Source organism: Solanum lycopersicum, chromosome 2 (genome assembly GCF_036512215.1).
Source record: "Solanum lycopersicum chromosome 2, SLM_r2.1".
Classification (NCBI taxonomy): Eukaryota; Viridiplantae; Streptophyta; class Magnoliopsida; order Solanales; family Solanaceae; genus Solanum; species Solanum lycopersicum.
Genome location: NC_090801.1, coordinates 54,370,756 through 54,389,573, shown reverse-complemented (window position 1 = coordinate 54,389,573; position 18,818 = coordinate 54,370,756). Strand labels below are relative to the sequence as shown.

At 32.5% G+C, this 18,818-nt stretch overlaps 2 protein-coding genes across 3 annotated transcripts; both read left to right on the top strand.

The window, feature by feature from the left end:
* Positions 1-1,119: 1,119 nt before the first annotated feature.
* On the top strand, positions 1,120-6,198 carry LOC101245720 (diacylglycerol O-acyltransferase 2D). Of its 2 annotated transcripts, XM_004233238.5 has the most exons (9): positions 1,120-1,592; positions 1,696-1,770; positions 1,871-1,956; positions 3,602-3,708; positions 3,796-3,951; positions 4,368-4,454; positions 4,717-4,814; positions 5,637-5,724; positions 5,924-6,198. In XM_004233238.5, the coding sequence occupies exons 1-9, from the start codon at positions 1,390-1,392 to the stop codon at positions 6,023-6,025; spliced, it is 1,002 nt and encodes a 333-aa protein (XP_004233286.1). In that variant the 5' UTR covers positions 1,120-1,389; the 3' UTR covers positions 6,026-6,198. The 2 variants fall into 2 exon arrangements, with proteins under 2 accessions (XP_004233286.1, XP_010317058.1); XM_010318756.4 differs by lacking the exon at positions 4,368-4,454.
* Positions 6,199-9,907: 3,709 nt separating this feature from the next.
* Positions 9,908-18,131, top strand: LOC101246014 (membrane-anchored ubiquitin-fold protein 4). Its single transcript, XM_004233239.5, has 4 exons — positions 9,908-10,047; positions 10,140-10,319; positions 12,299-12,469; positions 17,837-18,131. The coding sequence occupies exons 2-4, from the start codon at positions 10,190-10,192 to the stop codon at positions 17,890-17,892; spliced, it is 357 nt and encodes a 118-aa protein (XP_004233287.1). The 5' UTR covers positions 9,908-10,047; positions 10,140-10,189; the 3' UTR covers positions 17,893-18,131.
* The last annotated feature ends 687 nt before the right edge of the window (positions 18,132-18,818 follow it).

Sequence of the window (18,818 nt, the reverse complement as noted above, 5' to 3'; positions counted from 1 at the left end):
TTCATTTTTTATCCTTGTTGATCATATTTAATTTCAAATATACTACTCTAATACATTTATGATGAGAGAAAAATAAATTTACTTTTTTAAAGGACAATTTGATAAATATTTCAAAGTCTTCATTACTTATTAAACTTTATGCGTAATCAAATATTATTACATAAAATAAAATGAAAAAAATATTATCTTTATCAAAAATAACAAATATAAAGGTCATATGAACCAAATAAAATAAATTAAAATAAATAATATCTTTTTTTATCAAATAAATATTTTATTTAACTTGTTGATCGAAATTGTCAAATCGGCTATAAACGTGCCCACTAGTAGTATGAAGAAACTAGAAAGGACCCATATTTTATTAGCCTGCTATATTCTCTGTAAAAGCCACATGTTTTTTTTGGTAAATTCCACGTGCTGACTTCAAAATCACAACTTACACCTAAAGGTTGTCGATGTGAGCTAGCTCACTCTATTACTTCGGGTAAATTTATGTAAGTTTGATATTTTATGAATTAGGCTTGGCTAGCTTATTTTTTGCGTGGGTCAGAAAATAGTCAGTCTAATACACAAGTACGTGGGCTACAGACTTGTTGGGCCAGTTAATTTTTTTAAAAAATTATATTATTTTTAGAATTATTAAATTAAATTATAAATTATAATTTTAAAAATATTATCATAAATATAGACAAAATAATATTACATAATGTTAACGTTACTACTTTTTATGCTGACAATTAAATTTATTTTTATAATATTTATTAATTTTTCTTTCAAGTAAAAATATAAATATCTAAATAGAAATATTGATTTAACTCTCTTTAATTTTAAATTTTAATATTATATTATATTTTTATTTAATTTTTATTGGCCCACGAGCCGGTCCTATCGATATTTCTCAAGCGCTACAAATCAGCACGCTTATTTAGGCTGGGCTAAAAAGTTCTTTTCTCAAATGGGTTCCAAAAATCATAGTCCACCTATTAAATCTCGAGTTAGGCTAGGTCAGTTCGAAAGACCTAGCCTATATTGACGGCTCTACTTACACCAATAAGGATTGCGATTAAATGGTAAACATTCCTTTATATTTAATTAAAAGCATTGAGATTTGAGCCCCTTAGATACAGAGTGCTTTTTGTTAGTAAGTACTTAATACTTCTGAACTTTTCAACGCTAATTCAAAATTTAATCAAACTCTAAATATAGCTATTAAACACGAAATGAAAAAATCAATTCAACAACCAACACTCCTCTTTATTATAATCTAAAAAAAAAAGAGAAATTAGCTACTGCATAATTCCCTACTTTCTTTCTATAAATTTATAATCAATTCAGTAATTTCATATTTATTTTTTTCTGTTTTATTCGTTTCGATTTGGATTTTCACCCATGGCTATACAAGAGGATAATTCAATAATTCATCAACAGCCGGCGCCGCCGTCAGCTCCGACGCCGGTGGAGTTTAAAGGGGCAAATTCCGGGTCATTATTGCATACTGTATTGGCGTTGGTCTTATGGCTTGGCTCCGTCCATTTCAACTTCTTAATACTTATTGCTTCCTTTATTTTTCTTCCTTTCTCTAAAACAGTCATGTTAGTTTTCTCTTTACTTTCTCTCTACCTCTTATTTCCATCTGCCTAGTAGTTTGGATTTGAGTTTGAGTTTGACTTTAGTCTTGATAAAATTTTGTTTCAGAGTTATAGGAATATTGCTTATACTTATTCTCATTCCGATTGATGAGAAAAATAATTTTGGGCGAAGATTAGCTAGGTAAGTGATTTTTTGTTGGTGCAATTTAGTATTTATCTGATTAAGTGGAAACTATTGATTTTCTGCTGTATTATTGATGCTGAAAATTGGGGTTCTTCAGGTACATCTGTAAGCATGCTTGTGGCTATTTTCCGGTCCATTTGTATGTAGAGGATATCAAAGCATTTGATCCTAATGAGGCTTACGGTAAATCAGTGATTATATTCATCCTTGATAAGAATAAATAAATCAACTTTCTTTAATTTGATTTGGGGGTTGGGGAATCAACTAATTCCTATTGTGAATTACTTTTTTCTCTTATGTATGAGAAGTTACTTGCACAGTGTTTCTGCTATAGTTGGTTTGTATATCTGCAGCTGTCTCGTCAGCGGAAGGATACCATTTTAAGAAATTATCAATTTGCGAAAAATTGTAATCCCACTTTTCTATTTTAGGCAGACTCCAATAAAATATCAGGGGCTGATTAAAGTTTATACTTTTGTGTGCGCTCATTAACTTGCAATTCACTTGATCACTTGGAAACATGGGGATTACCAAGCTATCTACACGCAGCATAATGTCGTACATTTCTTGGCATAATTGTGTGATTGCTGTCATGTAACTATGTTGCTTCCTCTGTTTCATTTTGTCTAGTTTTGAGTTGATATGGAGTTTAAAGAAGTATAGAAAACTTTCTATACTTGTAGTCTTAAACTGAAGATACGTAGAATATTCCAAAATGTTCTTTAATCTTAAACATGTTGCATGAAAAATTAGAATTTAAGTGTTACAGAAAGAAAGAGGAAAATATGCGTTCTTTTTTAAATGAGACTAAACATGAAAGTAAAATAAACAAACAGAAAACGGAGGGAATAAATTGAAGGTAATAACCAAGTCAACTGCAATCTCAATCAAAACAGTGATTAGTGGGCTTGCTTCAACATAAGTTAACCAATGCTATTGCTTTTAGATGACGAGTTATGTAAACCTTTGTCAGCTTGGGAGACTTGCTTTTGTCTAAACCATAGTTGACTTCTAACTAGCATAATTTGTCTAGAAAATTCTCCTTTGATGTGCTTCTCTTGATAAATTTCTCTTGCTATAGCAACCTCCATTGTTAGGAGCATAGCTTCTCAGTTTTTGTATCTACTTGCCGAGACCGGATGGAACATTATTTTGTTTCATTTTCTTATTAGCTCAAACACTCAGCTTTTCTCTGTGACTCTTTCTAAAGCTTTTCTATGTCATTTGACTCAGATTCCATTTTCTTGGGTGTCTTGTGAAGAATTAAATTAGAAAGGTTTAAAACTATATCACATGGTCTTGGCCCTCAAGTGTTGGCGTGTGAAATTTGCATTTCTAGAACATCGAATATAGGACCATAACAAGAAAATTTTTCCTTCGAAGTAAAATACTTTATAAGGATTTGAAAGTATGTTTGAAAGATAATAGAACAAATGCGTATACTTCAATAATTAAGGGGCCAAATGAAAAGAAATCCTCCTGTGCTCTTGCTTTCTTGGTCCTCTTCTCTTACTCTGTTGCTTTGTTGAGTATTCTATAGTTCGGGTAATTCAGTCCTTAAATCTTTATTTTCCTTGCTTGCTTATGTTCTAAAATTTCCTCTTTTGTTTTTTCTTGTTTCTTTTCTTTACTGTGAATAATAATATATTACTCCCATTATCCACTTCTTTTTCTTCGGGCACTTGCTCACATCCTTTCCATTGTAGGCAGATGATATCTGTTTCTACAAGGAACTAGATACATCATTCTGAGTGCTAGTCGCATTAATGGAAAATCAGAAATCTTCAGTTCCTGTTCTTCAGACTAACTCAGATGTTGTTACTTACAGTTTTTGGGTATGAACCACATTCTGTTTGGCCTATTGGGGCGGTTGCCCTTGCTGATCTTACAGGTTTCATGCCTCTCCCAAAAATCAAAGTGCTTGCGAGTACTGCTGTATGACTTGATTCCTTGTTCTTATATTTTAATTGTACATAAGTCTTATTTTCAGCTGTAGCATTTACTATGAAGAAACATTGACAGGTGTTTTATACACCTTTCTTGCGGCATATCTGGACATGGTTAGGACTTGCACCAATAACAAGGAAAAATTTTAAATCCCTCTTGGCATCTGGTTACAGCTGCATCATAGTGCCAGGTGGAGTTCAAGAAACATTCTATATGGAACACGGTTCAGAGGTTCAATCTCTAAACTTGATTGTATTTTCCAAACCAGTATATTATGCTGTACTCACCACATTTCTTCCTAACTCCTGGTAAGACCAAGTAGATGCACCCACAAAAAGGAGTTTTGATCAGGAATAACTAGTAGGAACTCATCAAAAGAGTATATAAGCTCTACTCTCTTTTCAACAAGTACTCTCTTCATTGGCTTGTAAACGACTTGATATTTAAGGAAAGAGATCTAGTTTTTCTTTCTTATGTGACCAGAAATTAAAGTATGTTTGGTGATGGCATGGTAAAAAAATTTCTATGAATCTTATGTTCCTTTTGGGTAAAACAATGTGCGAAATTGAGATTATTTCATATTCTTTAATGTGTGTGCTGGGCTAGAGAGGGGTTAAATCTTATTGCTCTCTTAACCTGTGATATAGATTGCTTACCTTCAAAAAAGAAAAGGATTTGTACGAATTGCAATAGAGACGGGCAAACCACTGGTTCCAGTTTTCTGTTTTGGTCAGGTGATATTTTGTTCTTCTATTTCCATTTTACGTAGTGTTCAAGTATTTACTTCCATCTTTGTGCTTCTATGCGTAAAGATGTCATTATTTGGGAATGAAATGTTCTCTATACTGTGCGAGTTTTGTATCCGTCTATATGATCAAAATTTCTAGCAGGACTGAATATTTTTCTTGCAAGCTATTAAAATATTTGGGTTGATATATAGTGTGTTATTGAAAAACTTTCCTGGTGTGTGCTTACGGTTTTACCTAAATTCTGCAGACTGCTATCTATAAATGGTGGAAGCCACGCGGAAAACTGTACTTGGAATTCTCTAGGCTCATTAAATTCACTCCAATTCTTTTTTGGGGTGTGCTGGGGTATGTTATTTCAGATTTTTGTTGAGTTTCTATTGATTTCTATACCAGAAAACTAGTCTAAAATCTGTGGCCCTCGTCTCTGGGGCTTTGGTCTAGTGTAAGTGCATAGCTTGTGATGTGTAAGTCGGGCACATTTCACAGTAAAGTTGTTTTACAAAATCCTTGTATGAGATCAGCTAATATGTTTTCTGTAATTTTTTTGCCAAGTAAGCCGACCTCAGTAGGTCAGCTTCTTTATTGAAAAAAAATTGAATAAGAAAATCGACCTCAAGAGGTTGTTTTGTGTGGTCGGTTTATACCTGTTTTTTTTCAAGTAAACTACATTAATTTGTGTGTGAATGATTTAAGTGGAGTGGCTTCCCTATTATTCACAAAGCTTTGAACCGTGTGCAGCCAGTCTCCCGTATTTCTGCAATTCAATAAAATCTCTGACCTCCATATTTTGTTTGAGTTTGATGAGGGTGATTTCAACCCATCTTTCATGGCTGAAGTGACACAAACTGGGCAACTACGTACAGCCATCATCCTAGGCTAATTGGGATTGGTTTATTTTATTCAAGTTTTTTTTTCACTCTGACCTTTCGTTACCTTATTACTAAATCCCTGATCCAATAATTCAGAGTTGCTACTATCACCACCAACAGTGAAAGAGTACATTATTGTAATTAGAATAGAGGAAAAAATGAGTGTGTAGTGCTAGCCATAGTAAGATAGATTTCATGGCCATAGTGGTCCCTAGAATGTTTTTCGAAAATTCTATAATGCATTTTGCCACTCGTGTTGCTATTTTCATCTCTGTAAGGTCATGGTGTTTCACTGCAGCTCTCCGGTACCTTTTCGACGACCCATGCATGTTGTAGTTGGTAGGCCAATTATGCTGGAGAAAAATCCAGAGCCAACCGTTGAAGAGGTATGCCAGTTCACCCTGTTAGTCTGTCTCTTTCTTTGCTATTAGCACTGAGAAAATATTGTGGTATAGTCGTAAGGGGCTTGATTTGGTGCTTCAACACCAATATTTTCGATGCAGAGCATATATTATGTTAAAACTCAAAGATCTCAACAAATATTATGTCTGGACCCATAATTCACCTTAGATTTTTCTGTTGAAGGTTTCTGAAGTGCATAGTCGATTTACTGAAGCAATGCAAGAACTATTTGAAAGGCACAAAAAGAGGGTTGGTTATGAAGATCTACCACTGAGAGTTGTTTAATGTTTATATGATAACTCTGCATTAATATGTATCTAAATCTTCTGGTTGTATTACTGCTTTTATTCATTATCTTTTCTTGTTTCCTCCATCTTCTTATGTGCATCTAACTCTAGTCATGGAGGAGAAAAGCAGTATGAATAGAAAAAAATAAATGATTATGAAATTTGCAGTCACTAATATGCTTGGATATGAAGAGAAAGACAGTTTGTATCTTACAAATTAATTTATCTACCATATTATATTTATTGAATTCACACATTTAAAAAAATTTATTATACTTAAAAGTTAAAAATACTTATTTTATCCTACTAAAGTATGTATTATGTTGTTGAATTCATTGTTCATTATATATATAAAAGTACAATACATATAATGTATGATTCATTGTAGTATACTTTTTTAAAATGATTTATCTTAAAATAAATTTAAGATTTCAATAAGTTATTGTAAATATATATAAATTCATTATATATAATATTTATTGTTTCTTACTAATCAAATGTTATTCATTGTGCTTTTACTAAAAACTTTTAATGCGATAGCAACAAAATAAGCTATATAAGCAAACATGAGAAGTTTTTTGAAATCATTTTCAAAAATGACTTTCATTTAAAATGTGTCATAAAATCAATAATGACAGCTCAATTACGTAATTATGTAAAATATTATGTGAGTACATAAAAAATCATTCAATATGCGGTAATATCAAAACTTTTGGATGTAATAAGAAAAGATAGGAAGGAGTTTTAACTTAGATTTAAATTTCAACAAAAATCAGAACACTTTAAAATCATATTTCACTAAATTGTATTAGATGTATTTCTACTTTTTTTTAAAGAATTACTTCGTCCATTTCATTTTATATGTCTTTCCATTTTATAACTAATTAGATCACAATATTTGTTATTTTATAAAATTTATGTATAAATTATCATATTTTTCCTATTGTATACTTTAATAGAATAGTCACTTAATTTTGTCATTTATTAATAAAGTTGACTTAAGAAATATTAAGGGTAGAAGGATAAATACATCAAATCTTAATACAATTGCAAAGTATAAATGTGACGTTAATTGATATACACTCGCTTAATTTAATGAGATTTTATCGTAGGAAAAAGACTCAAATATGCAATCGAACTTTAAAAAAAGACTCATTTATGCCATCAGTTAAAAGTTTGACTCATTTATGCCATTACCGTTCAACAAAAGACTCGCCATTATTTTTTAACAGTGGTTTTGCCAAACTATTTTTGACACATGTCGAATTGTAATTTGGCCACATCATGAATTTTTTTGATAAAAAGATCATAATTCTGAAAAAAAAATGAATTTATTTTTTGACTTTTTTATTTAAAAAATTGATGACGTGGCCGAAATACAATTGGACACGTGTCAATTTTTAAATTAAAAATTATAATTGGCCACGTGTCAAAAATGGTTTTACAAAATCACTGTTAAAAAATAATTGCATGAATTAACCTTTTCTTTAACCGTAATAACATAAATGAATTAAACTTTTAACTGATTACATAAATGAGCCTTTTCTAAAAGTTTAAATAACATATTTAAGTCTTTTCCCTTTATTATATATTGTTACTATTAAAACTCAAAAGTTACATTAAATGGTGCAGAAAAGGATCAAAGTTACCCTTTTAACTATTTGAAATAGAACACATGTACCCTTCAATTATATTTTGGTTCAAAATGACGTCTTATTATGGGATCACTTCTACCTTCCATTTAATAGAATAATCCATTTAATGGAATAATATGTGGCATTCAAAGTTTTAATTATGATGCCACGTAGAAGTCCACCTAATCACACCCACCCTACCCAAATTATTCAATCTTCCCCCTTCACTTTCACTATCAACTCTATAAACCTCCATACTATCAACAATAACGCCGCTAATAGTTAAATTATCGTAGATGAAATTAACAATTAGATGCTTGTTCTGAGCAATGATCTGCAAAATCATAAACCTTTGGCATTTCTAGCTAGACCCCCAAATCGGTATCGTCGGAGAACAATATGGTGAGGATAACCGTAACGTAAATCATCAGGCCTTGAAAACAAAGCTATATCTGAAGGTGACAAAAACGGAAATAGAAGTAAAATTTTACAACTTTGATCGTTTGATGGTTCACGTAGTAGCAACAATAGTGAAATCGTCGTCTCCTCAATGCTCTGATTGTGTGATCAAGAAGAGATTCGTGGTCCAATACACCATCGATTTCATGAACAGTTATATCCTGATTTCATCAAACCCAATTGTTATTGAACAAAGTTGGGCTACTCTCAACGCCATTGACATCGGATAAAAGGCTGAGCCAATTGAGAGGGGTTTTTGGACTGTGGTAACGAAGGAGAAGAGAGGAAGTGATCCCATAATAAGGCATAAGCGGTAATTTTAAACCAAAATATAATTGAAAGGTATACATACTCTATTTTAAATAGTTAAAGGATAGTTCTGATTCTTTTTCGTAATTGGTATAAACTTAACTTTGTAGGGAATTTAGGGAGGGTGCTTTTGTCCTCATCATAATTAATTCGTGCAGTACGTGTATATGGTGGATTGATTATTCTTTTCCTTTTTTGGTTGGTTTAATTTTTAATTGCTACTCCCTATGTTCCTAATAATTTATTTATACATATATATTTTATAGTTATTTTTAATTATTTATTTATTTTAATGTATACTTTTTTTTATCTATTATATTCTTAATTAGTTACTTTAAATATGATAAAATTTCTTGATAATTGTAAATATTTAATTCATTAACTTTATAATTAATAGAGATAAAATACTAAATTTATTATCACAATTTTTTTTAAAATAATTATACTAATTCAAAAATAGATAAATAATTAGAAAATAAAGAGAGTAATTAATAAAGATATGCACGTTCTCTCACTATAGGTATGCTATTTTTTCTATTTTATATATTAACTGAATTTGTGAGTAATGCACACTTATTTAAAATATATTCAAGGACATAATAGTTGAATTTATAATTTTTTTGACGTAATATTTAAATACATAATTAAATATGGATAGTTGTGAATTACTTTAATTTATTGTAATAAATTAAAAAGAAAAGTTGGACAAATAAATTACAATAGAAATAGTATTAAATTTTCTATGAATGGCTAGATGTAGACCTGTTGATGAACAACTGCTTCTAATACACAACTTACACATATATATCTTCCGATAATTATATATTCATAGATTTTTATAGTGTCTTTTATTTTCTCTAAAAAAATTATTAAAATTTTTTCTTTCTTTAAAATCAAATTAATTCGAAGTTATTTTTCTTAAAAAAAAAATCATTAATAAAGAGTGATATTTTGAACGAGTCTTATTTAACATTGTTAAAGCAAATACAAATTAATTAAATTCTAATAGAAAAATCATTTGGGAAAAAAAAACCAATACTCATATTTTCATGATTGGATAAACCTAAATTTACACATCTATACCTTGAGCTTTAAAATTAAAAAAAATACCCACAAAAGGAAATCAGAAAATTGATTGAAGAGCACTTCCAAATAATGAAAAAAGGAAAAAACAACATTCTAATCATATACATTTGCTTAATATATTTAGTCTTTTAAATTTGACAAAATATTTTATTTCTATTTCGAACTAATACATATTTTGATTAAATATACTAATTCCAATTAAACATTTATAATGTTTATTATTTGATATATGCATTGACTTTAATTATTCAGCGAATGACAAAACTCACAAATATTATTTTATTAAAATATTTAATTAAAAATTTTAGATCTCTAATTGAAACAAAATTTAGTTTAAGTCTAGAAATAGAATATTTAATACATTAATTATTTATTTAATACACACATTGTCAGATACATTTCTGTCAATATATATGTATATATATATATCGTCGTCATAGACAGTGGAGTTCAGTTGTGTCTAGGGTTCCCCCATTTTAGCTGTGCGATTCAATGCAATCAAGCAGAAGAATCCTTGCTCTTTAATACACTGGTAAACTTGTTTATTCACGTTGCTTATATATATATATTTGCTTCTCATCTCGCTTTTTTCTGACTGTTAAGCTGTTTGTCTCTGCGATTTAGGTTTCGGAGGTGAAAAAACTGAGAAGAAAGAGGTTGGTGGGCGATCACAAATGCCGGAGGAAGATTTGACTGAAGTTAAGTTTCGTTTGTTCGATGGATCAGATGTGGGTCCATTTCAGTTCTCCCCGGCTTCAACCGTAGCTATGCTGAAAGAGAGAATTGTTGCTGAGTGGCCTAAAGGTTAGTAAAATTACGTCATTTTTGTTAGTTTTTGGAGGCTTGCGTTGCATAATTGAGATGTTTTTGGTTGAGTTCTGTTAATTGTTTATGGAAATGGGGAAACAGGGTTTGATGAGAATACCCATAAATTTAATGACACTTAGCACCCTAAGAAACAGTATTCAGTACCTCATCAGCCTCCAACCCAAATAAATGTTTGAAAGAAATGTTTTTTGTTTGCATTTTTGGGGCTTTTAGTTGGGGTTTTGGTGATCAAGGGATGGATCTTTTAATCTGAGATTTTGATTGATAAGGCTAAAATGAAAATGGACTAAAGTTCACATCAAATAGCTAAAGAGATTTTTGTCATGTTAACTTTCGATACCAAACACACTTGTATGCAAAATGATGAGCAGAATACCTAGCTAGGCCAAATCCCTGTGGCACTCCTATCCAACACGGTAATCCTTAATACACTGAACCTTTTGAAAGAGTCTAACAAGCAACACCACTTTCGCAACGTGCACAAAATAGGTGTGTTGTGCCTGTGTGAATTTTGTCCCAGCCCATATTTGATATTCCTATCCCCATAGAACCCCTCCTCCCCTTTCTCCCACACAGGAGATACAAAATTTCAGATACGAAAATTGAGTGCTTGTTGTTCAAATCTTGTGGAATCGGTTATATTGTGAGACTTACAAGCTTTAAGACTGATTTTTGTGAAGGTTGGGTGGAAAAATTAAGGAATCTACCATTGTTGGGCATTTTTTTAGATGAAGTAATAGATTTCACCTTCCATTGTTGGGCATTGAGAAAACTTGAAAATACAACTGGGTCTTGTTGACTTTTGAGTTGTGCTCAATTCATTTGGGGTTTAATTAAATAGTTTTTTATGGAAACTTTCTCATGGACAACCATGGTGGTGGCAGCCATGATCAATTAAATGTTAATGACATGTGTCACGACCATATTAGGGCCTGACATACACATCGTTTTGATAACTGGCCAAGCACAGAAGTGGTGTGTAAAAGATACTTTGAAAAGATTGGCTGTGTAAAAGGTTATTCGTATTGGCCAAAGGTCTCTGATTGTTCTCCATACCTCAACCCCATAGTTAGCTAACATCTTTAACTGCTTCTACATCTAATTCAGAAATCTAAAATGATTTTTGAATTAACACTAAGTGATGCAGTAGAACAGATGATATCTGGGTCTGAATCCTGAGAATGGAGAAATCTCTTTTAGGGAATGCCTAATCTCAATGAACTTTTGTGGCGTGAATTTGGATTAATTGGACAAGTGGATTCTAAGTACCTCATGTTTAACAAAAAAATTATTTTTGTGTTTGATTGACATGATTTTTACTTTATATATTTCGTTTAATTTTACGTTGTTTAGTTTGTTTGTCCAGTTAATCATTTTCTTTGTTTAATAGTTATTTTTTCTTACATTAGGTAGTTGTATTGTGCATGCGCACACACGTATAGAGATAGGTGGGACTTGTGAGGTTGTGAGCAACAAGTTTCAAAGAACTTATAATTTGCCTTGTTAGACAAATTATATAGTGTTGTAATTAATTGGTCTAATATGGAGATTGATAAAGAGGATTTTAGCCAATTTCAATTAACTTAGAGTTTGAAGCACAACTTTTTGATAATTTAACTTTTGTTAAAGAGCTTTAGTTCAGTATTTTTAAGTCAACCAAATTGTACCAAAATCCAAGCCCAATTCATACTGGACGAATGAACATAATCAAATCAGTATAAGAATTTTGTTTGAGGAGTATTGGTTATGAGCTGCAATTGGCTATCCCTATTTTTCTTTATGCCATCCAGAAAAGTCTATTGATATCTAAATCCTTTAAAGCCTTTAATGTTTGACAGATCTTCATTTTATTAACTTACTATAAACTATATATTCAGGAAATTGGGAAAGGGTTATTATTTATTTCTATGTGGCCTCTAATTTCCTGAGATTAAGTTGTGATGCTCTCTTGGCAGATAAGAAAATTGCACCTAAGGCGGCAAATGATGTCAAGTTGATAAGTGCTGGGAAAATTTTGGAGAACAACAAGACTGTTGGTCAATGTAAAACACCTTTCGGTGAACTACCTAATGGTGTGATTACCATGCATGCTGTTGTACAGCCATCAGTAGGTAAATCAAAATCAGGTGGGTTCCTCTTACTTGATTTGTGGTAATAGACACTGGTTTTACCCTTTCTGTAATGTATTTATATTTTTTGAGGCTATTGGTGATTCTGTTACTGTGTGTTCAGGAAAAAATAAGGACAAGAATCTTCTTCATCTTCTTAATATCTTAATTGTCATGCAATATAGTTAACTGGTTGGTTGTATGTACCTTATTTTTAACATGGTAATGCTTTTAATGTCTATGCCTCTATGGTTCTTTACATTTTGCCTTACAAAGAAATTTATGTGGTATGTGTTAAAATTCCAGATGATTGCAAGGGCTCGTGCCCAGGGACCATTTTCAGATGTATGTTGTATTAATTGCAGTGGTTCATATGGTATACTGAATATTTTAGCTTATGTAACAGAAAGTATGAAGTTAGAATCGTGTTTCAACCCCGTCATATGCAAGATAGTATTAACTCTTCAAGTGATGGAGACTCAGTTTCTGTATTTTCATGTCTTAGCTTGCATGTCAGGTCTTCATTTTAGAAGAGATCAAAAGGGTTACTATAAATTCAAGTGTCTATCATAAACTGTAACAATAAAAAAGGAGTGCTGCAGGTTGCATTACCTTAAGTTCTAGTTGATAACCTAAACCTAGCTTATGTCTTAAAGTATAGGGTTTTATCTGATTCATAATCCACATATGAAGAGTTGCTCCAAACAAATTACTAAACATATTTAAGTTAAACGTAACTAGGTTGATCTACCACTGAATATCAACTATGATTACTTATCCTGACACCATCGTAATTAATATGAGCTTTCAATTAAGAACATACTTAATCAAATCTGATTTCACCTAATTTAGTGAGGATTGCATTTAAAAAATGTTACTCTGTCTATATTAGTGTCGAAGTGCGGAATTTAAGAAAACAACCTTTGAATCTTGTAATCATAAACTAAGGATATTCGTAATGTGCCAAATTGCCCATTGAATCCCGTGGTTTTAGACAAGCGAAGTAGAGTTTTGGAATTAGAGAGTCACCTACTTTAAAAAGAGACTTTCTTTTTGAAATAGACTAAAAAGGGAAGTAAGGTACTTGAGTTGAAACGGGGGAAGTATTCTTTTATATATACCATGTTGCATCTTGTAGATACACCACAAATGAAAATTATTGTGATTATGCCGATGGTCAAGAAAGTTAACTTGTGATGATGTGTATAGAACAATAAGAACAACAAAATTAGAGTTGATATTCCCCAAAAAGATGAAGAATTATATTGTGTTTAGTATATAATATATGGATTCATCTACTATATATAGTATATATGGGCCAGGAGACGTGTCGTATACAACATTACACACTATGTAGGTGATTAGGTCATCTGTGCAAAGCATGCCCTGATTTGGTTATAATAGTTGGGATCACATTCCTTCCATATTAGTTTCATATTCATGAGCCTTCAAGAATAGAAATATTTTTATGTAGATTGAGATGAGTAGTTTTTTTTGCTATTGGGTTTAGTCAATGATTTGCTTAGTATAAGCTCATTTCTTTGGAGACCCAGTGTTTTTAGAAACAAAAAGTGCAAAAACGAGGTCTATTGGCTTGAGGCAAAAAGTGATAAGTGAAGGGCACACTTCTTTGGAATGAAGTGCATAATTTGAGAAATTTAGATAATAATCTATGACCCAGATGTTGCAAAAAGCTTGCAACTCATAGGTTGTTCGTGAACAATATTACCTCAAAAGCTCCAAATGACATGTTAAGGACTTAACATTTTACAACATTACCAGTTTTAAAAAAAGGTCTTCCATCGTAGGTATTCAAGATCCACTTTTCCCAAATTATGTATCAGTTTTTATTTTGGCACTCCCATAAATGTTTGTCATCCTCAAGATAAAAGTTAGTTGTATACCTTTGTTTTTATTCATGGTGTTAGTTGGAACATGTAAATGATGCTGAATCAGTTCTGCAGATGTTAGAAACCTTCGACCTTCAGGGTTAGATGGGATATATTCTCATTTGATTTTAACAGTGTACATATGTACATCACGTCCTCTGTGCTAAGTTTATTTCTAAAAGTTACTTCACTTTCTCCCAAACAAAAAACTCTCTTAAACGTTGGTTACACTTTTATAAACAATAATATTCGACATGCTTAATTTATAAAAACACACTACTTCTAAACACTCCTCATGTTGGTGATGTATCGTAGACTCATTAATTATCTTAAATACAATCATTAGACATTCTAATTATCAAACTCACTTTTGAATCATGATTTTGATGTTTTTCCTCTTAAATACATAGGTTAAATGAATTTGTTAAATTCTAAGCCTAGTCTTGACATGAAATGGGGCATACAATGGGATAGGGTGAGTGAGTACTAATGTGTTAATTCATGTCTGGCGATGTTAACTATTCTATTTTGGGACAAGCAACTGTTCCAGTCTAGTATCAATGTTTTATCCAATTTTTATGAAGATGTTTCGCCTGGGAAATCTCTGAATATTCTTTTCTTGCTTTAGTTCCAAGTTGTTGGCTGGTTTATAACAATTCCAAGTTTAGAATGTCTTGTCAGAATTACCTTTTGTGGGTTGAGCTTTGTAAATTTAGGTTTAACAAATCGGGAAAATATTATTAATTTTTTAATCTTCTTATTTAGTGATCGATACTCATATTGAAATTTAACTAATCTGAGTGTCTAATTTGGAAAAAGGGGCTAGAGGTGGAACATTTGATTTTTCAACTGCTAGGATTAAACCTTTTGGATTCTTGAATAGAGTCAATTGTTGTTGGAGAGATTTGAAGTTACAGTATTCTTATGTGAATAGATTCTAAGAGCTTTTTGTGTACTACTTTATCCTCTATTCTTTTGTGACAGCATCCCTATTATTTTATAAGAGCTGGTGTGAACTCAAGTTTATAAGATATTTCAACCAATATGTATTACATTAGTAGGAGCTGTCACCCTCCAACATCCGTCGCTTCTACTTACATATCTGATTCTGGAAGGCATGTATCTGGAAAATGTTTTTCCTTTTCCTCTTTATTGTACTTTGTACTAATTTACGTAATAGTAAACAAAAGTATTTTCTTCAAATGAATTTGAGACTGGGAGTGTTAATGTGAAGTTGCCCACATGAATTGTTAAAGATGAGAATACATCAATGAACTTGAAATTTACAAAATAAATGAAATGTTCTTTTGGTATATAAAGGATTTTATTACCAAAAGAGAATCTGTACAACACCTTGACATGATAATTTAGAATTGGACAACAAGTTCCAACTTCTAGAGTGACCTAATGCTCCTACTTTATTTTAATATTATCAAAATAGGAGCAGATGTGATATTTATTCAAGAAACAAAAATGGAAACTTTGACGAATAGAACTATTAGAAGTGTGTGTGTGTGTTGGGGCGGGGAGGGAGTAAGATTACTTTCTGGCACAGGACAGTGCAGGACAAATACTTATTCTTTGGGATGATAGGAAGGCGAGAGAACAGAAAGGAGGAGTATGTTGAGCTTAATAAGGGGGAGTTCATGTTAAGGGTGCAGTTTAGTTTTAAAATAGGGTGGAATGCAGTTTTCTTTGGAGAAGTTAGGGAATTGTATGGAAAAGAGGTGGGAGATCCCTTGGGTGTTAAAAAGGGATTTTTAACACTACAAGGGATCTTAGGAAGGGATTTTTAACACTATAAGATTCGCGGAGGAGAGGTTGGGTTACAGGCGATTTCCAGGGAAATGGAGGAATTCTTGCAGTTTTTAACCACCTTCTTATAGATTTACCTTTGATAGGTGCCAATTTCAACCAAGCATTATTCAATTCCCTCTCTTGTGGAGATCATTCACCTATTATGTTGGATGGTGTAGGGGTAGAAGGATGAGATCACTTTTCAAATTCGAGAACATGTGGCTGTGAGAGACAGACTTTGTAGATAGAGTAGCCGGGGCATAGAGGAGAGACCATCTTTCAGACTTGTAAAAAAGTAAAGATGCTTAAGAAAGACTTAAGATGTGGAATCAGAGGTAGTGTTTGGGAGGGTAGAGGTGAAAATGAGGGAGATTATGAATGAGGTGGGGGAATTAGAAAGAATACAGGTGGGAAGGAAGTTGGACAAAAGGGAAATGGAGAAAAAATAAATTTTAAAAATGGAATTAGCTTTAAGAGACTAGTTGGAGACAAAAATTGAGCTCGTTGGGGTCCGAGTATTGGTATTCTAACACAAGTTCTTTTGCAGGGTAATAGTTGCAAATAGGAGGAGAAATTTAATAGAGTGAGTAGAGTTGGGGGGAGATACATACATGTGGGAGAGGAAGAAGTAGGAAGAGCAGTTGTTCAATTCTATGAACAATTGTTCAAAGAGGAAGAAGAATGGAGGCCAATTAGATAGGAGTGGATAATAGTGAGCGGTAAGAGAGAAAAATTGACATAAGGGAGGTGCGTGAGGCAGTGGGGTGTTGTGCGGGCGACAAGGCTCGAGGTCTAGATGGTTTAACTTTTGTTTTCTTTCAGCATTGTTATACAGTCAGACATGATGAATTAAGTACTATTGACGAGTTTTAGGAGGGGTAGTTTCGGAAGGAGCTTAAATGCTTCTTTGATTGTAATTTTTACAAAGGAGGAAGAGACTTCTAGAATTGGGGACTACAAACCAATTGGTCTAGTTGGAAGCATCTACAAGATCATTTCTAAGGTGCTTTCTGATAGACTTAAAGAGAGTTTTTGCACGAGACTGTTTCGTTTTTGCAAAATGCTTTTGTTGATGGAAGGCAGATTTTGAATGCAGCTTTGGTGGATAATTAAGTGGTAGATTCGAGGGAGAAACAAGGTGAGTCGGGTGTTTTGTGCAAGTTAAATTTTGCTGAGTTCAATCAAGATCTAACTGTGCTAGTGGATTTTGACCTGTTGAAGTGCTCTTGCTTATATGTGGCAAGGTGCTTAACTAAATCTTATCCCAGTGAGATTTTTGTAATTGGAGATTCTCTTGAGTTAGTTATTTCATGAATCCTCCACTAATGTTTGGCGGATGTCTATTTTCGTCTAATGCTGAAGTTGTAGTATCCAGGAAATACTTGTCTCGTGTAAATGTGAGCTTCATTAAATTTTACTGAAATAAGACTTTACCTTCTAAGCTTGACATGAACCCTCTATTTGTTCTAATGCTGAATTGAGGATAAGATACACGGTAGAAGACCCGCCTTGCCACACCCTTAACCTCTAACCCTGTGCTTTTCTTGTAAAATTTATTTATTTATGTATAGAAGTTCAATTCCGTGCCTGTTTTCTATCCTTAACAAGTATCTTCATTCCAGGGTGTGGTGTTAATAATTCATAGTGTACACTTTTTTTTTTTTCCTTTTGGCTGCTGAAACTTGTCTTTATATGACAGAAAAGAAGATTGACGAGACTCCGAAGAAAAGTGTGTGCGCGTGTACCATAATGTGAGATTGTAAGTGATTCAAGTTTAATCCTGTGGTATTCTTGGGGGATAAACTGCTGCTGTGAAGTTCAGGGAAAACAGTATGATAGCTCATTGTTACTTGTTTGTTCGTTGAACGGCTATTCAATGTAACAGCGTGTCTATTTGTTTGAATGAATTTGGTAGGTGTACATTTTGTAATTGCAGATTTCTTATACAGAAATACAGAAAGTGTGCTGGATTGCATGCTATAGGATTTTACCGAGCTCTTGTTATTCTATTCTGGGTCCTTATTATTCAACTTAGATCGTGATGATCCGTATACTCTAATCTTTGACGTCTAAAAAATCAAGAAGTATGCTGGATTCGAAATTGTTAGAAACTGGCAGGTCATCTGCTCCTATTTTGTGTTGTTCTTTAGTTCTCTTGCCCTTAAATAACTTATTCTCTGTACGCATATGTTTGATTGGTCTGGGCAGAAATGTAAGAGCAGCACATTTGAAGGGCAAAATGTACAATTAATGGGAACTAGCGTGTTTCTGCTACCAGCAATATTGAAGCTGACCCCCTTTTCTTCATTCTTGGGGCCGTTTAAGGAATGATTTTAGACATGCTAGACAAATTAAATACTCAAAAGAAGTTTGTGCTGATTCTTGTCAGCAAAGTAGAAGCGCTGAATGTAAGAGCAGTGAGCAGTCAGTCATCCATTCTAATATTTGGTAGTAAAGCCTAGGTGATATTGTCTATCCAACCAGATAGAAGTCTAAATAAGATGCCAAACCACTTTAATGAGACTACTCAGTAAATGAGGATAGATAGATAGGAACTGTTTCAGACCAGCACAATACCCAAAATAAGAACAAAACTAATAGGAACTGTTTCATTCCTAGTGCAAACATGACCTTTAGCAATAAATAGCCGAGTAGAGTGACTAGGTATTGTTGGTGACAGC

Bases quoted from the DNA above. Each gene is read 5' to 3' on its own strand.
- LOC101245720 (XM_004233238.5), top strand. From the start codon at position 1,390: ATGGCTATACAAGAGGATAATTCAATAATTCATCAACAGCCGGCGCCG. The intron at 4,455-4,716 runs GTGATATTTTGT...TAAATTCTGCAG, and splicing joins CAGTTTTCTGTTTTGGTCAG to ACTGCTATCTATAAATGGTG. The intron at 4,815-5,636 runs GTATGTTATTTC...GTTTCACTGCAG, and splicing joins CTTTTTTGGGGTGTGCTGGG to CTCTCCGGTACCTTTTCGAC.
- LOC101246014 (XM_004233239.5), top strand. From the start codon at position 10,190: ATGCCGGAGGAAGATTTGACTGAAGTTAAGTTTCGTTTGTTCGATGGA. The intron at 10,320-12,298 runs GTTAGTAAAATT...CTCTCTTGGCAG, and splicing joins TGTTGCTGAGTGGCCTAAAG to ATAAGAAAATTGCACCTAAG. The intron at 12,470-17,836 runs GTGGGTTCCTCT...TTTATATGACAG, and splicing joins AGTAGGTAAATCAAAATCAG to AAAAGAAGATTGACGAGACT.